The sequence below is a fragment of the Lithobates pipiens genome, unplaced genomic scaffold (assembly GCF_037356315.1).
Source record: "Lithobates pipiens isolate NorthernLeopardFrog02 unplaced genomic scaffold, aLitPip1_a1.2 Scaffold_8, whole genome shotgun sequence".
NCBI lineage: Eukaryota > Metazoa > Chordata > Amphibia > Anura > Ranidae > Lithobates > Lithobates pipiens.
In genome coordinates, this window is record NW_027507903.1 from 587,112,360 (window position 1) to 587,133,833 (window position 21,474).

The following is a 21,474-nucleotide window of genomic DNA, read 5'->3' on the forward strand; positions in this document are numbered from 1 at the left end:
TACAGTGCTAAAAATAGCCCCTGAATAACGCCTGAAAAAATCCGGCCCCTTTCACTCCAGTGTGAAAGCCAAAGGACTTTCACACTGGAGCGGTGCGCTAGCAGGACAGTGAAAAAAGTCCTGCTAGCCGAATCTTTGGAGCGCTGAAGGAGCGGTGTATTCACCGCTCCTAAACCGCTCCTACCCATTGAAATCAATGGGGCAGCACAGCTATACCGCCGGCAAAGCGCTGCTGCAGCGGCACTTTGCAGGCGGTTTTAACCCTTTTTTGGGTGCTAGCAGGGGTTAAAACCGCCCGCTAGTGGCCAAATACCGCCGCTAAAACGAGGGTAAAGCGGCACTAAAAATAGCACCGCTTTACCACCGACGCCGCTCCCGCCCCAGTGTGAAAGGGGCCTAAATAGGCACCTGCAAGCCTACTTAGGAGTAGGCAGCTTATTGGGGTGACAACACTGCAGTGTAAAAACCCCATACATACTGTTAGATTTTCTGCAGATTTTTGTCTTCAGATTTACCAAAGCATGTAGTGCAAGGGCCTGCCTAATTGCATACAAATTGAAACTCTTAAGGTTTGACCTCATATTATATGGTTTTGGTAAATCTGAAAACAGAAATCTGCAGAAAATCTAATAGTGTGTATGGGGCCTAAGAGAGCCTTACTGGGTTCAATTTCTGGCATTTCTGCTCTCAGTTCAAATTTTATTAAGTAGGGGACTTAGATTTCAGATAACAATAGTTTTAAATACATTTCATGATTTTTATTGAATAAATAACTTGAAATACATGATCATCTTCTATATTTGCCTGGAGTTCCACTTACTGTTTTCATATACTATGCACAGATTGTCACCAATGCCCATCTCCCAATCTGGTACAACTAAGGGTCAGTTCACACTACATATTCCCATAAATAATGTTATTGTACAGCACGTGAGCCCCAGCTGTAAACAGAACTTGTGGCTCACATACATCTGGTATGTAGTCACAGCGCTTTACTTTTTCCACAATTTGTTATGTTACAGCCTTATTCCAAAATCAATAAAATTAATTATTTTCCTCTAAATTCTAAAACAATACCCCATAATGACAACGCGAAAGAAGTTTGTTTGAAATCTTTGCAAATGTATTAAAATAAAAATCCCATGTACATAAATAAGTATTCACAACATTTGCTCTATACTTTGTTTAAGAACCAATTACAGCCTCAAGTCTTTTTGAGTATGATGCTACAAACCTGGCACACCTATTTTTGGGCAGTTTCTCCCATTCTTCTTTGCAGGACCTCTCAAGCTCCATCAGGTTGGATGGGGAGCGACGGTGCACAGCCATCTTCAGATCTCTCCAGAGATGTTCAATTGGGTTCCAGTCTTTGCTCTGGGTAGGCCACTCAAGGACATTCACAGAGTTGTCCCATAGCCACTTCTTTGATATCTTGGCTGTGTGCTTAGGGTCATTGTCCTGTTAGAAGATGAACCTTTTTGCCCCAGTCTGAGGTCCAGAGCACTCTGGAGCAGGTTTTCATAAAGGATGTCTCTGTATATTGCTGCATTCATCTTTCCCTTGATCCTGACTAGTCTCCCAGTCCCTGTCGCTAAAAAACATCCCCACAGTATGATGCTGCCACCACCATGCTTCACTGTAGGGATGGTATTGGCCAGGTGATGAGCGTTGCCTCCTTTCCTCCAGACATGGCACTTGCCATTCCACAAAAGAGTTCAATCTTTGTTTCATTAGACCAGAGAATTTTGTTTCTCATGGTCTGAGAGCCCTTCAGGTGCCTTTTGGCAAACTCCAGATGGGCTGTCATCCCTTTAAACCCGAACACATATTAATTACATAGGTTTTGAGGCTAATTGAATGCAGGTTAGACACTAAGTGAGTTTAGTTTCCACCTTAATCAGCCAATGAACCTGTGTAATTAATATGTGTTTGGGTTTAAAGGGATGAGGAGGCAACCCTAGCTGTAATGTGCCTTTTCCTGAGTAGTGGCTTCCGTCTGGCCACTCTACCATATAGGCCTGATTGGTGGAGTGCTGCAGACATGGTTGTTCTTCTGGAAGGTTCTCCTCTCTCCACAGAGAAACACTGGAGCTCTGTCAGAGTGACAATCAGGTCACCTCCCTGACTAAGGCCCTTCTCCCTCTGATCGCTCAGTTTGACCAGGCAGAGTCCTGGTGGTTCCAAACTTCTTCCATTTATGGATGATGGAAGCCACTGTGCTCATTGGCATCTTCAATGCTTTACAATATTTTCAATACCCTTCCCCAGATCTGCGCCTCCATACAATCCTGTCTCGGAGGTCTACAGAAAATTCCTTGGACTTAATGGTTTGGTTTGTGCTCTGACACGCACTGTAAACTATGTCCAATCAACAGAATTTACTACAGGCTGATCAGTTGAAAGAAGATGCGCCTGAGCTCAGTTTTGCGTGTCATGGCAAAGGCTGTGAATACTTATGTACATGGGATTTTTTTGTTTTTTTATTTTTAATACATTTGCAAAGATTTCAAACAAACTTCTTTCATGTTGTCATTATGGGGTATTGTTTGTAGAGTTTTGAGGAAAATAATGAATTTAGTCCATTTTGGAATTAGGCTGTAACATAACAAAATGTGGAAAAAGTGAAACGTTGTGAATACTTTCCGGATGCTCTGTACATCAAAGAGTACAGCTAAAGGTTACAGTATAACTAAAGACAAACATTTTTTTAGATTTGGACAGAGTAGTGAAAGGATAAAACCATTGTCAGGTTTTTATTTCTGTCTATGTCCCTGTTAATTAAATTAATTTGTCCTGACCAACATTGTCACCAGGAATGAAGCTTAGGGTAAATCCAAAATTTTGAGATGCCACCAAAGCAAGAATTGAGGGGTAACTTTTCAAAGAGAATACTTGTTCCTGTGACAACTTAAGCTGGCCATAGATTATGCAATTTTCTTTCCTTCAACCTGGAGTTCACTAAGCTGTTCACCCTTTAGCCCTGGTTCACACCAGTGCGGCTTTGAAATCACGCTACTTCAGCGCCATTTCAAATCCGAAGATCAGTGCGATTTGGATCTGCATTTTTATTGTGGCTTGCAACTTCACTTAACAGAAGTCAATGCAAGTCACAATGGAACTGCAGAAAAGCAGTGCAGGAACCCTTTTCAAAGTCACTGCGACTTCAGTCGCAACAATTTGAACGGTTCCATTGCTGAAAATAAGGTGCGAATTGTCATGAACAAGGGCTTAAAGTAAATGTTTACTTTGCAAGAGAATATTTTCCTGCATGTGACTGGATATATAAATATATATATATATATATATAAATATATATATATATATATATATATATATATATATATAAATATATATATATATATATATATATATAAAAATATATATATATATATATATATATATAAATATATATATATATATATATATATATATATATATATATATATATATATATATATATTTTTTTTTTTTTTTTAATTTTTTTTCTTTTTTTTGCAACGTTAATCTGCCCACATTCACTAAGCTAAGTGAAAATTACCTTGCAAATTGAAAATTCACTTTACTAAGTGAACAGCTGAAACGCCTTTGGTAAATCAACCCCATAGTGTGAATGAGACCTCAAGGATACAGTAATTTGATACAATGATAATTTAGTTAAAATATATTTTTCAGAAGTCTTTTGCATTGGTAAACTGCATGGAGAGTTTATATGGTTTTTGGTTTGTTTAAATTAGTTATTAAGAATATATAAAGGCCAGGAAACAAATCCTCAATTCTCAAATGATTTCATTAGCTATGACTATAATTCTTTTACTATGTTAGTTTCAACCATGAAACAATGATTTTTTTTTTGTAACGTGGCTGTGTCATGGTGAACAAGAACTTGGAATCAGGAGGAAGTACTTACCTGGTTGTCTGCAGGTAGTCGTGGCATTGAGGCAGCTCTGCCATGCCCTTCTATCACAAGATATTGCTCACTGTCTGAGTAACCATCTCGACTCATCTCGGTCATCTCCACCAGCTGTGAATATAGACAGAGTCATTTTTACAAAACAAGATCTTTTTTTTTAGAAACAGGGCCAGGACATGGGGAAGTGGGGGGCAACAGGAGGGGCACGTGCCCTGGGTCCAGTGTTTTCATGTAAGGAGGGGGGGCACTGTGAAGCAAGCTGCATCCTCCCAAGACTTGCCTGCCACCTGTTCAGCACTGCCGCTGACCCAGCTACCATTTACTCTGCCACCTACAGCCTGCCATCTCTGCTTCCAGGGAACAGGAATTTTATAGAAAGACACTTGTACTTTCACAACATATGGCCAAGCATGCCCACCCATGACTGCCCACATCTTCAGGACAGCAGTGAGTTACTGTGGATGGGGGCTGCATTGTCTGGAAATGTGAGGGGAGCTGCAATGTTTGTATATTTGAGAAGGGGTCTAAATACTATACTAAATATATGTGTGAGAGAGAGGGGGGCTGCATTGTTTGCATTTGTGAGGAAGGAGGCTGTATTGTTTGAGGAGGGGTCTATACTAAATATATGTGTGAGAGGGAGGGGGCTTTCATTGTTTGCATGTGCGAGGAGGGGGGCTGCATTGTTTGAGGAGGGGGCTACACTATTTAACTTTTTTAGGAGGAAGCTACACTGTATATATGTGTGAGGGGGTTCACCGACTTTTTTTTCTTTATTATTATTATTATTAAATTCTGTATTTATTTAGCACTGAGAAATTACAAAGAACCTTACATTAGACCTTGCCCATTAGAATTCATGTTCAGGGCACTTTTAATGCAGTCTAGTTGCTCTCAAAGTGTCGGTTGTATTTGGGGTGCTCTACATACAGAGTGCAGGGTTCAGGAGTGCATTATGTACAGAGTTCAGGGGTGTGCTGTGTACAGAGTGCGGGGTTTAGGGGTATGCTATGCACAGTGTGAAACCACAACCCTGCACACCCCTGCGCCAAGCTTCCTCACATCTCTCTCTTCTACCCAGCCCAGTTCCAGTACCTCCCTATATAGGCAGTTCTACTACCCATGTATTCAGCTCTATTACCTCTCTGTGTAGACAACTCTGCTTTGCAGGGAGATTGGTCACTTTCTCAGATTCTGGAGATCTGTCCCCATAGTGAGTGCATGCAGGGATCTGTTAAACCAGGGTGCCACTAAGAGCAAAGCTGTCCCTTATAAACACATAAAGGCTTCTGTGTTTACAAGTGACAGCAAGGAGCAGAAGGTGAGAGCTGAAGGTGGTGTACTGGAGTTCCACTATGTTCCAGTTGCAAAACTGGGTCGGAGGGCCACATGCCAAAGCCTAGTGGGCCGTATTCGGGCCACAGGCCTTGTGTTTGACATATGCACTCTAGGAAACTTTAGTCAGAACACAATCATGTTTTGTACTGATGGAGGAAACCAAAGCATCAGGTGTAACCCCAAACAGGGTCACAGACCTAGAACATTCTTGAAAGCGGGGAGCAGAAGGTGAGAGCTGAAGGTGGCGTACTAGAGTTCCACTATGTCCCAGCTGCAAAACTGGGTGGGAGGGCTACATGCCAAAGCCTGGTGAGCCGGATTCAGACCACGGGCCTTGTGTATGATATATGTGCTCTAGGAATCTTTAGTCAGAAGACAATCAAGTTTTGTACTGATGGAGGAAACCAAAGCATCTGGGGTAAATCCAAACAGGTTAATGGACCTAGAACATGCTTGAAAGCGGGGAGCAGAGGGTGAGAGCTGAAGGTGGTGTACTGGAGTTCCACTATGTTCCAGCTGCAAAACTGGATGGGAGGGCCACATGCCAAAGCATGGTGGGCCGGATTTGGGCCATGGGCCTTGTGTTTGATATATGCTCTCTAGGAAACTTTAGTCAGAAGACAATCATGTTTTGTACTGATGGAGGAAACCAAAGCATTGGGTGTAAACCAAAACAGGGTCACGGACCTGGAACATGCTTGAAAATGAGTGTCAAAAGTGTCAAATATGTTTTAGATTGGTGACACAGGAAACATTAAAGCCAGTGCATTAGTATGACTTGACAATCAGGCAACAAGCATAAGCATTTTCAGAAGCAATGGCAAGAAATGCTATCCTTCATGCTTTTCCTGTAACAGGTTTTCCTATGGTTCAGCCATGAAAAATTAGATCTTGCAGAAATTAGTAGCATTATTATTATCTGAAGCTGTAACCCAAAAACAAAAATGTATTATCCTAATTCTTAGATGTGATGGCTGCATTAGTTTCCTTTTTAGGCTTTTTTCCTTTATTTTCACTTGTTGATCCTGTCAGTAAGTCTGGTTTTCAACTGGGCTAACCTGTCCAGCACAAATGGCAGCTATGGGGCTTAGACAAACCATTTAAAACTGACAGAGGTGCTTGGAGTGGTAAGTCTTTATTAATTTATCCCAAAAGAAAAAAAAAACTGTTGCTGTAACTACTTAAAACGTGTTATTCTGGAGTTCTGCTTTTAATTGTTAGACAAGTCCATCTAACACTATCCTCCCCCCAGACTGCTGTGTCTCTGTTGCTCCTCCAGTGGTGCGGAGAACCTCAAAAACAGGAATTGTGCTACTGGTTGGATCACCAGGTGAAAATAAAGGAAAAAAAAAATCATAAGAAAAGAAATCAAGTGTATCCACCAAATGTAAGGATCACCAAGTATATTAATACCGCTTACAATTTGGGTCTGAAGTGAAAATGTTTACCCTACTGTCTTCAGTATACAGAGACAGGAATTGTTTGATGACACAAAGTCCTCAAACAAGGGAACCCTAGGCAGAATTTAAAGAGGAGGGCCGGTTTAAAAAAAAAAAATTAAAAGTCAGCAGCTGCAAACACTGTAGCTGCTGACTTAATAAACACACTTACCTGTCCAGGGCGCCCGTGATGTCGGCCGCCCGAGGCTGACCCATCCCTCGACTCTCGGCGCCGCCATTCTATCTAAGGGAAACAGGCAGTGGAGCCTTGCGGCTTCACTGCCCGTTTCCTACTGCGCATGCGCGAGTCACGCAGCGCTTTGTGAATGGGGCGCGCTGTGTTCTGGGACACACAGTTCCCAGAACACAGCGCGACCCATTACCCAGAAGACGCCACACGGAGGAGAGACGAAAGAAGATCTCCGTGGCGGAGGAAGAGGCAGATTAGGATGATGTGACTAGCAACAGGCATTTCTGGTAAGTTAAAAAAAAATAAAAATCATTTTTTTAATGATATCTTTTACATTTTTAATGTATTTTTTTTTTTTCAGGGTGGCCCTCCACTTTAAGAACAGTCCAAGTAATAATAATAATAGTAATTAAGATGTACATTGTATTAAAGTGATCCTGATCTGGCCTAAACATGGTTAAGAACAGCAGCCCTATTGCTACCAAAGGCACATTTTAAGACAGATTTGATTTACTTTAAAGCGGAGTTCCACCCAAAAGTGGAACTTCCACTTATTTGCTTCCCCCTCCTCCGGTGCCACATTTATCATCTTTGGGGGGGGGGGGGGGTAGGGAACCATCTGTGAAGCTGAAAGACGGCGCCATTCCTGGGAAGTTCGGCCCCCCAACTCTTTCCTCCGCCTCAGGGGCAGTAGGGAACAGCCTGTTGGCTTCACTGCCAGTTTCCATCAGTAGAGATTGTGGCAGCAGCATCCGACGGCCAAAGATCGATTGGGGTACCGACATTGCGGGCTCCCTGCCTGGACAGGTAAGTGTCCATATATTAAAAGTCAGCAGCTACAGTATTTGTAGCTGCTGACTTTAAAATAAAAACTTTCCCAGGCTGGAACACCTCTTTAAGCTACCCATTTATAGGATAGGCCAGTCACTCGATTTGTCTTTTTTTGGTGACATGTAGTATGTGGTGGCAGGCTGACACCTACCAATCAATCTGAAACTTTCCTGACAAAATTATTTACTCAATAGACAACACAGACTGTCCCCCTCATCCCTATATATATATACAGTGTCTTGAAAAAGTATTTAAACCCCTTGAAATTTTCAATTTTGTCATGTTACAACCAAAAACTTAAATTTATTTTATTGGGATTTTATGTGATAGGCCAACACAAAGTGGCACATAATTGTAAAGTAGAAGGAAAATGATAAATGGTTTTCCAAATTTTTTACAAATAAATATGTGAAAAGTGTGGGGTACATTTGTATTCAGCCCCCCCGGAGTCAATACTTTGTAGAACCACCTTTCACTGCAATTACAGCTGCAAGTCTTTATGGGGATGTCTCTACCAGCTTTGTACACCTAGAAAGTTACATTTTTTGCCCATTCTTCTTTGCAAAATAGCTCAAGCTCTGTCAGATTGGATGGAGAGCATTTGAGAACAGCATTTTTCAAGTCTTGCCACAGATTCTCGAATTGGATTTAGGTCTGGACTTTGACTGGGCCATTCTAACACGAATATGCTTTGATCTAAACCATTCCATTGTATCTCTGGCTGTATGTTTAGGGTCGTTATCCTACTAGAAGTTAAACCTCTGCCCCAGTCTCAAGTCTTTTTGCAGACTCTAACAAGATTGTCCTGTATTTTGCTCCATCAACTCTGACCAGCATCCCTGTCCCTGCTGAGGAAAAGCATCCCCACAACATGATGCCACCACCACCATTTTTCACGGTGGGGGTGGTGTGTTCAGACTGATGTGAAGTGTTCATTTTCCACCGCACATTTTGCTTTTAGGCAAAAAAGTTCAATTTTGATCTCATTTGACCAGAGCACCTTCTTCCACATGTTTGCTGTGTCCCCCACATTGATTCTCGCAAACTGAAAACGGGACTTCTTATGGCTTTCTTTCAACAATGGCTTTCTTCTTGCCACTCTTCAATAAAGGGCAGATTTGTGGAGTGCACAACTAATAGTTGTCCTGTGGACAGATTCTCCCACCTGAGCTGTGGATCTCTGCAGCTCCTCCAGAGTTACTTCTCTAATTAATGCTCTCCTTGCCCGGCCTGTCAGTTTAGGGGGACGGCTATGTCTTGGTAGGTTTGCAGTTGTGCCATACTCTTTCCATTTTTGGATGATGGATTGAACAGTGCTCCGTGATATGTTCAAGGCTTGGGACATTTTTTTAGAACCTAACCCTGCTTTAAACTTCTCCACAACTTTATCCCTGACCTGTCTGGTGTGTTCCTTGGCCTTCATGGTGCTGTTTTTATTCACCAAGGTTCTCTAACAAACCTCTGAGAGCTTCACAGAACCGCTGTATTTATACTGAGATTGAATTACACACAGGTGGACTCTATTTACTAATTATGTGACTTCTGAAGGCAATTGGTTCCACTAGATTTTAGTTAGGAGTATCAGAGAAAAAAGAGCTGAATACAAATGTACACCACACTTTTCAGATATTTATTTGTAAAAAAATTTGAAAACCATTTATCAATTACCTTCCACTTCACAATTATGTGCCACTTTGCATTGGTTGGTCTATAACATAAAATTCCATTAAAATACATTTACGTTTTTAGTTGTAATAACATGACAAAATGTGGAAAATTTCAAGGGGTATGGATGCTTTTTCAAGGCACTGTAGACCAAGTTTATAGAGCACTGTGACAGTGCTCAAGAAATTTGCTGGCCTGAGGGTGGTTTAATCATCCCTGCAAGTTCGACCTCTTTCTGAAGTATATGGCAACCTTACCTGGGAATCTGGCCAGCTGTTGGTATTTTCTTGTTCTCTGGCCCTCTCTGGACTCCATGTTCCCGTCTTTTGGAACATCTGCTGTGCTCTTTGCGTCATCCAAGACTGACTCTCCTTCATTCCACCCTCAGGGATATTCCTGGAACACCATGAAAATATAGGCTACATTATTTGCTAAAAGAGAATATATAACTTCGATATAGGGATATTTTTTTATTACTTTGTACAGACAGTACTTTCAAACCCATATCACATATTGGAGATGATTCTTCTTATACAGTTTGTAATAATAATCAACAGGCATAAGCTAGAAATAATACTCACATGTCTCCTCCTGGCTCCCTCTGAGAAGACATTAGAGCGGTTAGTCCCATTGGTCCATCTTGTGTGGGTGATGGAGGTTCCATCCTTTGAAACATGAGGGGCGTTCGGTTCTGGAAAAGATTGAATCTGACTGACATCACTGACAGTATAATCTAATATTGAATATAGAGCTGGGAGTGATTGTGCACTAGCACTGGAGCACCAAGTACTTTGCTAAACATAGAGGGGTTGATTTACTAAAATACGAGAGTGCAAAAACTGGTGGAGCACTGCATAGAAACCAGTCAGCTTCCATGTCAAAGTGCAATTGAACAAGCTGGAGTTAGAAGCTGATTGGCTACCATGCAGAGCTGCACCAGATTTTGTACTCTCCAGTTTTAGTAAATCAACCCCAAAGTAAGATTTGCCAGTATGAACTGCCTATGTGTTCCATGTCACTTAAATTTCGATCTTTTATTTTCCAGTCCAGTTACTTTGTACATTCTGATAAATGCTGCAGTGTTAGTGCTGGTGGCTGTTTGCATCATTGTGTTTGGCTTCAAGTTTTTTTTTTTTTTATCTTTTTTATTGAGTTTTTCATTGGCATACAGACTGCCCCATGCGGGCCAAACATTACCCACACAGGGGCACATTCCTGCTGCGGCAACAGGCCACAACAAGGCACATCCTATAACAAAAAATCTACCTCTGAGGCAGCAACATACCGCAACAGGGCAGAGCAACACAAACTTAAACCCCAATATAGGGAGAGGTTAGCTCAGGAGATTCTGTGCACAATGGTAAAATGACAGGATAATATGACATAAGAGTATCTGGTTCAGTCTATCCTCATACTAAAATCACAATGTTAACCTAGGGGTTGTTTACTGCAGCAGTTGTCATAGTGTCTAACCAGCAGGACCACACCTTCTCAAATTTTTGCGGGCAACCCCTGCCTGAGTAGGTGGCTTTATAAAGGGGCAAACTGGCGTTCACCAGGCTTTTCCAAAACTTGAGGGGGGTCAATTGTTTCCAGTGCATAGTGATGGCCTTGCTCGCATAATACAATAACAGGGATATGAGTATCTTCCTAGGTCTGTTGGCTTAAAGTTTGAAGGCTGGCCATTGGCTAGCCTGAGTTTGTAGGAGGAGTCTGGGGCTTATAATCCCCCCTCCTTTCCTACACACTCATTGGATAGCATTTTCTGGTTTCCTCCCACCCATACCCCTCATACTGCATATTTCATACTCAGGGTATGCCCATTTTTAAGCATACTGTTCCACACGACCATGGCACACCTCAGGTCGCCATAGTTAGGGTAAGACGTCTTCTCAGTATCCAGACTCTGACTTCAACTATCATTAAATACAATAGACAACAAAAGTCAAATTTATTACCATCATCTGTTGTCCCTTTTGTATATTCTGATAGTAGCACCTTAAATCACATCACCGAATCTGTATTTAGAATCTGTCATTCTTTTTCAGTTATGAGAGTGGCTGTGTTTTGGCCTACATGGTCTTTATGCAGGAACACAGTCACCCTCATCCACTCATCCCCCAAGAAGGTCTACAGTATTACTGCCAGTATTAATGCCACTGCAGCCAGGGCCACCACATATTAGCACAGGAAGCCTCCTCTTGATAAAATGGGGTTGCATATGAAATATAATAAGCAGGTGCATTGGATCATGGGAATTGTAGTTTGTAGAAGCAGTGCATGTGACAGCAGTTAATGTGCTTGTAACAAGAAAGTGAAATGAAGAAAGCCTCCATCGGTAGCATACGAGACATAATGACATTTTTTGTGTAAACTTGTGTTCAGGTACAAATATACTGGGGATGTAGTGTAGGGCATTATACTAGCTTAGAAAGTTATTTTTGTATGGAAGGTTTAGTGAGACTTTATTGAAGGTACTGAGAGAGTTTAGAGGGTGGTTGGCAAGCACGATCCAACTTCCCTCAGGCATAGATCTTGGCTGCTGGGTGCATAAATATTTTAATCGGTAGCAGAGTGGGGCGGAAGAGGACAGGCAACTCGCAGACACTTAAAGTGCCACTTTTCACAAGAAGGAACAAAACAGGTTTTCTAACCTACCTAAATGACTCGAGACTGGCAGTCTCGTGTGTGAGCCATAGACATGAGATTGTACCAGACTGGGTGTCTTCTCATTAATAGCTTTACAACTTGCTATGCATATTGACAATTCAGACAGTTAAGCTGAGTATACACTAGTAGTAGAATAACTTGCTGCAGCTGCTACTCTGAACCTCTGACTTGGTTTAAGTGTTATGAATATAAATTAAATTCTGCGCAAACCCAAAATATTATATGATAAATGTGTGAATGCTGCTACTCGAGAATCAAAATACTAATTCAAATATTTTTTAAATACAAATGTTATGAATGCAGGCCCATAGGTCGAAACCTATGTGCAAATAGCACTTTGCAATGAGTTACAAAACTGAAATCAATACACGTAAAAATTAAACCATCCCTATTAAACTAATACAATCAATCAATGACGTGCACAATTCATATTCATAAACAATAACCTGAACGACCACAACATACAGGGATATACAAGGTAATACTGACATATAATCACACACATAGGTTGGACTTGATGGTCTTTTTTCGATCTACCCTACTATTTAACTATGTAAGATGAACAACAATAAGTTGATATATTAAAGCGCTCAGTCCCAATGGATATGTGCAAATGGTGCGATCTTCAACATAAAATAAAGTGCCCTGCATTTGTTAGATACTTTTCCAGTGCCACCAATCCACCACGTGTGTAGTAAAGATCCCTACTCACCAGAAGTAGTTTACTCTCTTGTCATAGGACAAATTGTAGTCAAAAATCACTTTGGCTGTCTCTCACAGACCCGTGGTCCCTTCAGGGATTTGCCAGTATCTTTCTTCCACAGTGGATCCTCGGGGCATGAGCAGATGTTTATTGTTTTAGAACACATATATGCATTATGCACATGTCATTGATTGATTGTATTAGTTTAATAGGGATGGTTTAATTTTTGTATTGATTTCAGTTTTTTAACCCCCCTGACGATCTTCCCGAGTCTGGCTCGGGGTGAAATTTTTGTACCAAAAGCGGTAACCCCCGAGCCAGACTCGGAACTGCATCGCTGGATCCAGGAGGAGGTTTACTTACCTTCTCCCTCGGATCCAGCATTTTCTCCCCGCTGTACGAGCAAGCCGTGTCTCGCTCGATCTATCACATCGCCGATCTCCGTTCCCTGCGAGCGTTGAGACGCATGGGGACGGAGATCGGCGCCAAATTCAAAAAGTGAAACATACAGTATACATACAGTATAATGTAATCTTACAGATTACATTGCTGTATGTAAATATTTCACATCTCCTTCATCCCTAGTGGTCTGCCCAGTGTCCTGCATGCAGTTTTATATTATAAAAACTGTTCTTTATGCCTGGAAACTGGAGATTGCCCATAGCAACCAAAACTGTCCCTTTACATCAAAAATGGTTTTAGACCAGCTAGAAAACAGCGATAATAAATTGGAATCACTCGCAGAATTGAGCGATAGCGATTTGTGGGGAGATCCGTCATCAAATACTGAAAAGTAATGACAGTGACAATTCTGCAACTGAGCAAATTTCTGTGTTTTTGATTTGATTACATTATTGAATAATTTTTATTATGTTATATTATTATTTGGTACAATTATTTATAATTATTTATTATATTATAATTTATGATTTCATTTTTCAAACTTTATTATACCCGGGATGTCTGCTAGACTCTGGTTTGGACAGATTTAAGAGAGTTATTCCTAAGAATTACAGGACTACAATATAAAACGCCAAATTTTCATGCAAAATAATGGTACCGCTTTTAGCACCTAAAATCCGAAATAATCGTACCGCCAGGGAGGTTAACTCATTGCAAGCACTATTTGCACATAGATTTTGACCTATGGGTCTGCATTCATATGTTGTAAGAACGTTTGTTTGTTACTCTAATCATTATTGGGGTCAAAATGACATTCTTTTGTTCAACCCCACTAACAAGAAATGAAGGAAAATTGTTCTAGAATGTATGAATTTCAAAAACCCGCAAGACACCTTCCAGCTCATTATGAATTACTTACCCGAGAACGAAGCCCCCGCAGCCGTCCTCGTCTCCCTCTCCGGCCGGCAACATCTCTCCCGGGGGTTACTTCCGGGTATCGCAGTACCGGCGCTGTGATTGGCCGGAGCCGCAATGACGTCACTCCCGCGCATGCACGCGGGAGCCGCCGGGAACGGCACAGTACAACTGAAGCAACAGAACGCACGTGCCATTGCTTCAGTTGGCTTAAGTGCGCATGTGTCAATGACGTTGGCACATGCAATTACAGGAATATCTCCTAGACCGTGCAGGTTTAGGAGATATCCTGTGCAGCTACATGTAAGCCTAATTATAGGCTTGCCTGTAGTTTAAAGTGGTTGTAAAGGTTTTTCAACCACTTTAAGGCCTCGTGCACACTGTATGTTTTTACAGCTGCTGTTTTTGGCTTCAGGTGTTTTTTTCTGTAACCAGTAATCTCCCCAGCATGTTATCTATGTGTCCATGCACACATAGGCTGTTATTGCTGTTTTTTGGCAGGGGTATTTTTCTGGCTGGAAAAACCCAGAACTTGTAGGTTTTGAGAGGCGTTTTTCAGCTGTAAAAATGCTCTAACCCTGATAAAAGCTGAAAAACTTGGCTATTCTGCGTGAATCAGCGTTTTTGAGCCATAAGCTTTTTTGGGAGTATAGTTTCACACAAAAAAAGCTAAAAAACACCACGCCTAAAAAAAAAATGCTGAAAAACACTACTGTAAAAACTCATTCTACAGCTACAGCTTTCTACAGCTAACACTACTGGTGTTTTTATCATGTCCACTGTGCCTGAGGCCTTAAGCAAATTAAATGTTGAACTACTTCCAAATGACATTCAAATGTTCTGTGAATTGCCATACAAATTTTTCTTTAAATTCTACTAGTGTATACTCAGCTTAAAGGATACGTTCAGTTTTAAAAAACAAACAAACATGTCATACTTACCTCCTCTATGCAGTTAGTTTTGCACAGAGTGGCCCCGATCCTCCTCTTCTGGGGTCCCTCAGTAGCACTGGTGGTTCTTCCTCTTCTCGAGTGCCCCGTCGGAGAAGCGATTTCCCTCGGGGGCAATCAACCGAGTGCGCTTCCGTGTCCTGCCTGCTGCGTCCATTGACACAGACAGCAGGACTTGGCTCTGCCCCCGGCTCTTGTGTCATTGGATTTGATTGACAGCAGCAGGAGCCAATGGCTGTGCTGCTATCAATCTATCCAATCAGGACCTGAGACACCGGCTGGAGTGGGTGTACTCATCCCCGGCACAGGAACGATCGGGCTTAGGTAAGTAAAAGGGGGGGCTCTGGAGGGCTGGTGCACTACAAGAGGTTTTTCACCTCAATGCATAGTGTGCATTGAGGTGAAAAACCACGAGGGTTTACAACCCCTTTAAGACTTTAATAAGGTTTAATTATAAAAGTCAAAAGGGAAATATATACTCAACGGCCACTTCATTAGGTACACTTTGCTAGTACCGGGTTGGACCCCTTTGGTGCAGTTGCAGTGGCATTTTGGCCCCATAGACTTCAATGGAAATGCACCCAAAACGCATTTACATGCTTTCTGACACATTTTTGCAGGATGCCAACAGGTGCCAACCAGTCTCCCTCCCCTACCAAAAAAAAAACGCACTAGTATCAAAAACATGTCAATAGCAAAGTCGCATTACATAATGCACTCAAAATCGGATCACATAGCAGTCACACTAAGGTGAACCTAGCCTTAGCCAGGTTTAATAAGATTTTTATTTTTTGTTGATAGTTTTACACTCCCTAAGCAGTGCATAACCTGCTATTTACAAGAAGGAAATCCAAAAGAACCTTTCATCAAAGTAGCATTTTTTTTTTCTTTTTATACTGAACCATGTCTTTGCTTTTTTCATTTTTTTCCGCTTGATTTGTCTACTTTTCAATATATTTGTCATGTTCTTTTCCTGCACATACTGTAGACATACCTCCCAACTTTTTGAGATGAGAACGAGGGACGCCTATTAGCAAAAGTATGTAGGCATAGGCCACACCCCTTGATACGCCCCGGTAAAAAGGAGAATTGTACAAACAAAATGAATTAAATCCACAAATGCTTTATTTTTTTAACCACTATTATGCCTTTATATTGGCTTTAGAAATTTACAAATGAAGCAACTTAGAATTTGGATGAAAGGTTTAGCACTGGTAAACACTTTTTGAAAGATAAGTAGTGCATTTTATATACAGCTATATAGATCAGACAAATAAGGAGGAAATCTGGACAGCGGGACATTGTTCCAAATCCGGGACAGTCCCTCGCAATCAGGGACAGTTGGGAGCTATGCTGTAGCCGGTAGATATGTTCTGGGCCTAGATTTTTTTTTGTAGTACATGGCAGTATAAGATGCAGATGAGCTTTCTGTGTAAACATGTCTCTGGTGAGATCTTTATGATCGAGTTACCTGTTCTTCCTGCAATGCCTGTAGTCGTTTTGCTTTGCTTTGTCTGTAATACTCCATAATCATCATGGCAGCATAAATCTTCCCAACGGTTAGGTCAGTGGCTGACAAAACAGAATAGATAACACACTGACAGGGAGAACACACAATTGGCTAAAGCATGCATAGATGATCACTACTGTACACGACTACAAAAACAGGCATCCGTATTGTACAACTGTGCCTTAAAAAACAAAAACTGACAAAAGAGACATGCGTGGGTTGCTATTGGCTTATGTCTCCTTCTACAAATGCTGTTAGCTTGGCTTCAAGTCATGCTTATGCTTTGCTTTAAGCCCCTGTACACACGGTCGGAGATTTCGACAACCAAATCCGTCGGATTTTGTCCGTCGAATCTTGTCCGAAACTGTTGCATACACACGGTCGGACTAAGTTGTCGAAAAATCAGATCATTCAGAATGTGATGACGTAATTTCGTTACGATGGGACTACATTCAGGCTAGTAGCCAATAGCTTTGATGTAGGAATTTGATCTGAGGATGCGTGGCACTTGGTCCGATCAAAATTCTCGACACATGATCGGAATATGTCCAATCGAACCAGTTGGTTGGGAAATATTTCCAACATGTTGGAAAATTGGGTCCGACGGATATTCCGACAGAATCAGTCCGATGCATACCACACACAGTCGGATTATCCGACGACGCGGTCCGATAGGACACATTCCGACGGATTCTCCGACCGTGTGTACAAGGGCTAACACTTTCTGAGTCACTAGGGTTGATTTAATACAGTAAAATCTTGGATTGCGAGCATAATTTGTTCTGGAAGCATGCTTGTAATCCAAAGCACTTGTATATCAAAGCGAATTTCCCAATAAGAACTAATAGAAACTCAAATGATTTGTTCCACAACCATTTATTCATAAGTCCTACAGTTTATAATCCATATAAAAAGATTATAGCAATGTGACCAGGTTGTGTAACCATAAAATGTCCATTTACGAATGGAAGCCTCCACAAGGGGATTAGAAGCAAAATCCAGGAGCTACAGAGTATAAAAGAGAAGAGAGGAGCCTCTAAGTGTAGCAATATGGTTACATTTAGTGAAGGTACAACATTTAGCAACTCACATGGTTGATGATTAAAAGAGGCACATCTAAGGATGCAGGCATCCGGGGTAAATCTGTCCACATAGACAATCCCCCGCACTGCCGGCCAGGGCCGCTGATAAGCCAGTACAGCTGACCCTGTTGTACCGGGCCCAGCCAGCAGGGGGGGCCCGAGCAATCTTAACAGCATTTAGAATAATAAAAAAAAAAGAAAAAAGTCTGACTGCACAGGGCTGACTGAGGGAGGAGGAGAGCATCACTGCAGGAGCCTGGATCTCAGATAACACAGGGGTCTATGGATAAGAGAAGAGGGGACGTGTATTCCTATCAGCACCCGAGCCTCCCTCCCCCCTCCTCGGGAAGGACAGAACACCGGAGCTCTCCTCAAGGCAAGATAACAGGTGACAGATTGCATTCTTCTCCTGTGATCCCCGTTCTGCCTCTGTACAAATCTGTGCTGCAAACTTGCCCTGCACCTCAGCAGGACAGGTCTGGTGGAAGTGAAAGCTAAATTCATGAATATGTTAGGAAAATAATGGGACTTTTCAGGGACTACACACAGATGCATTTCACAAAATCATTATTTTAATATAGTTGTATGTTGAATATATTTATATAGCACCTGAAAAGTCCCAGTATATTCCTAACATATTCATAAAGTTGAGTATTAACAGCAAAGAAAGTGTATACATATATATAATACAGCCCATCTCCAGGAAATGAAATAAAGTCCAACCTTGCAGTGTGTGGAGGGGGGGATAGACTCTTTCACTTACCTGTTTCCATGCTCCAGCCAGCTGCAGAGCCCTCTTCCTCCACCAAACCTCATCACATCGCAGGGGGGCTGAAGTGTGAGCAACTGGGCTTAGGTGTCTGTTTGTGAAGCAGTGATCAGTGGAGATCCAGAGGATCGCCGCTGATCACAGCCCATAAACAGTTTATGAACCAGAGATAATCGGGGGGAGAAGTGTTTGAATTTGTTCTCCCGCCGATTATCTCCGCACACTGAGAATCCTCATTGAATGACCCAGGAACGGTCACTTTATGAAGCTGCGATCTCAGCGCTTCACTGGCGATCTGTGTCAGAATTCACATTCCCCGATTCACCAGCTCAGAGGTGGAGAACCGGGGAGTGAAGAGAGAATCTGGGGGGATCTGAGGAGGAACGAGGAAGATGATTAACTTCCTTATGCCTCGTTCAGACCCCCCAACACTGTAACCATGTCCCCCTGTCATATTTATATATAATGTGTATATATATATATAATGTTTGTGTATATACATGTATATATTATGTAGGGGGACTCTTTATTTTACTAACATTAATCACACCGTGTGTCAGTGTATTGAGCTGTGATAATTTATCACTGCTTAATAAATTGACATCTCTGTGTATTGGTGAATTTCTAATACTGTAATCTTGTAAAGTCTCACGAGATTCCAGTATTAGGGGCCGTTCTCCAGTGTTAGAAGCGTTTGTAGATCGCTTCACTCCTCCAAGGGTGAAGCGATCTACTCCGCTTTATAAACTGACATACAGAGGAGAAAGATCTCCTCTGTGAATGCCGGAGAATGAAGTAGTGAATAGATTTCACTGCTTCATAAAAGGACACCATAGTCAGTAAAACATACACAAGCGCTGTAGGGAACCATTCAGCGCTGGAAGAAGCCAGCTAAAGCAAGAAGTTGGGTAAAGCTGGGTACACACACATCAAAATTCAGTTTAGCAGTAATCGGACAAATTTTGATCTATGTGTAGCCCTCCGTGTTAGAAGCCAATCATTATACCACCTTGGTATATTCATATGCCATCCCACATACTGACTCCTACCACCTTTGATCACTTCAAATCACTGAAGTGGTCATTGTGGTTAGAGTGTTCCTTTAATATCTCTCAGAAAAAGTTAACCTCTGTATACTGATTCCATTTCATTTGATCATCCTCTAGTTGTGTTAAATTGGTGGGGGGTGCTGTCTGTATACCCTAGCCTCTCGGTATAGGGGCGGGGCCAGGGATGTGGCTAAAGGGGGCCCCATCAGGTAGGCTGTACGGGGCCCCATGATTTCTATCAGCAGCCCTGCTGCCGGCTCTCACTGCTGTCAGTCTGCAATCATGACCAGGAAGACTACCCTGCAGTACAGCAATCTCAAAGCATGGCTTGTATCGCTCATGGAGCGCAGCGTGGAAGGAATGACGTCGATGGTGGTGTGGGGGATGGTCTATGTGGACAGCTTTACCCCGGATGCCTGCATACTTAGATGTGCCTGTTTTAATCGGCAACCATGTGAGTTGCTAAATGTTGTACCTTCATTAAATTAAACTGTATTGCTACACTTAGAGGTGCTTCTCTTCTCTTTTATACTCAGTTGTGACATGACGCTACTTTTATATCAAGACATCGATTGTATATCAAGTCAAAATGTATTAAAAAAATCTGCTTGTCTTGCAAAACGCTCTCAAACCAAGTTACTCTCAAACCAAGGTTTTACTGTAAAGGCAAATAGACGGTTGTACACTTTGTAAATTAAATTTTCCTTTTGGAAGGGAATGTGCTGAAAATTCACTTTGCAAAGAATACCCAATCACATGCAAGGGGAAAAAAAAAACAGAATTATTGCTTTCATAACAGATAAATTTTAAAGCAGTTGTAAACCGCTGCACGTTTTTTTTTTTTTATCTTACCTGCAAGGCAAAGACATAATGTGCTAGTTTGCATCGCATACTAGCACATTTTGTGAAACTTACCTGAAAACTAAGCCTTCCAGTCTTGCTTTCGGGTTCGGGGCTCTGTGACTGGCCGGAGCCATGATGACGTCACTTCCCACATGCTCGCGGGTGCCGCCGGTCACGGCAAAAGGCTCTGAAGGAACAGCACGGGTGGCCGTTCCTTCAGAGCGCATGCGCCCATGATAGCTGCATGCACAGTAAAAATCTCCTATACGGCGCACGTTTAGGAGATATTTCCGCTACCTCTAGGTAGGCCTTATTATAGGCTTACCTATAGGTAAAATATAAAGATGGACGTTTACTTGCTTTTTAACTCTTTGTTTCATCTGGTATAAAATATATTCACAGAATTCTTGTGTATAATTAAGAATTCAATCAGACTCAACAGGTTGAATCCATATTAATTGGTAATTTTGAAAGGTAAGTATGGCTTCTTCTTTTTACAGCATTGAAGGATTGGTGGAAGTCCAAAGAAAACCTAATTATAGTTAAAACTGCTTCCTCCCCCCCATTCCAAGCCTATTCTAACTAATCTGTAAAGGAAAGATATCTATCCTTACTTATACTGAGGATGCTCCAGTCCAGTCACATGATTTGCATCCAGCAGCAGCCCCAGTGTAGGGGAGAGACAGCTGACAACGGATGCTCCAAAGTAAGTCTGTTACCCCGTACACACGATCGGACTTTCCGACAACAAAACCGTGGAATTTTGTTTAAAGGCTGTTGGCTCCAACTTGTCTTGCATACACACGGTCACACAAGTGTTGGCCAGCAATTACAAATGTGGTGACGTACAAGACGTACGGCGAGCCGATAAAAATGAAGTTCAATAGTCATGCGCCACCCTTGGGGCTCCATCTGCTAATGTTGTGTTTGGTGAGCATTGATTCCGAGCATGCGTGTTTGTACTTTGGACTTTTGTCCGACAGACTTGTGTACATATGATCGCAAAGTCCGACAACACACATTTGTTGGCGGAAAATTTGAGTACCTGCTAACCAACATTTGTTGGCGGAAAGTCCGACAACAAATGTCCGATGGAGCGTACACACGGTCGGACTTTCCGCCAACAAGCTCACATCCAACATTTGTTGTGTGTACACGGCATAAGGATTACATCATCACATAGGCTCTGCAGCTGTTGTCATCGATCT

The 21,474-nt window shown here is 41.9% G+C and overlaps 1 protein-coding gene across 8 annotated transcripts in view; it reads right to left on the reverse strand.

Annotated features, from left to right (window-relative positions):
• Positions 1 to 21,474, reverse strand: part of CACNA1A (calcium voltage-gated channel subunit alpha1 A) — a 407,588-nt gene that overhangs the window by 53,024 nt on the left and 333,090 nt on the right. For all 8 annotated transcript variants that reach the window (XM_077470422.1, XM_077470419.1, XM_077470424.1 and 5 more), the window contains exons 39-42: positions 16,485 to 16,585; positions 9,955 to 10,064; positions 9,631 to 9,769; positions 3,908 to 4,021 (exon numbers count right to left, since the gene is read on the reverse strand). In XM_077470422.1, coding sequence (XP_077326548.1) covers positions 3,908 to 4,021; positions 9,631 to 9,769; positions 9,955 to 10,064; positions 16,485 to 16,585 — 464 coding nt within the window. The remainder of the gene's footprint in view (positions 1 to 3,907; positions 4,022 to 9,630; positions 9,770 to 9,954; positions 10,065 to 16,484; positions 16,586 to 21,474) is intronic.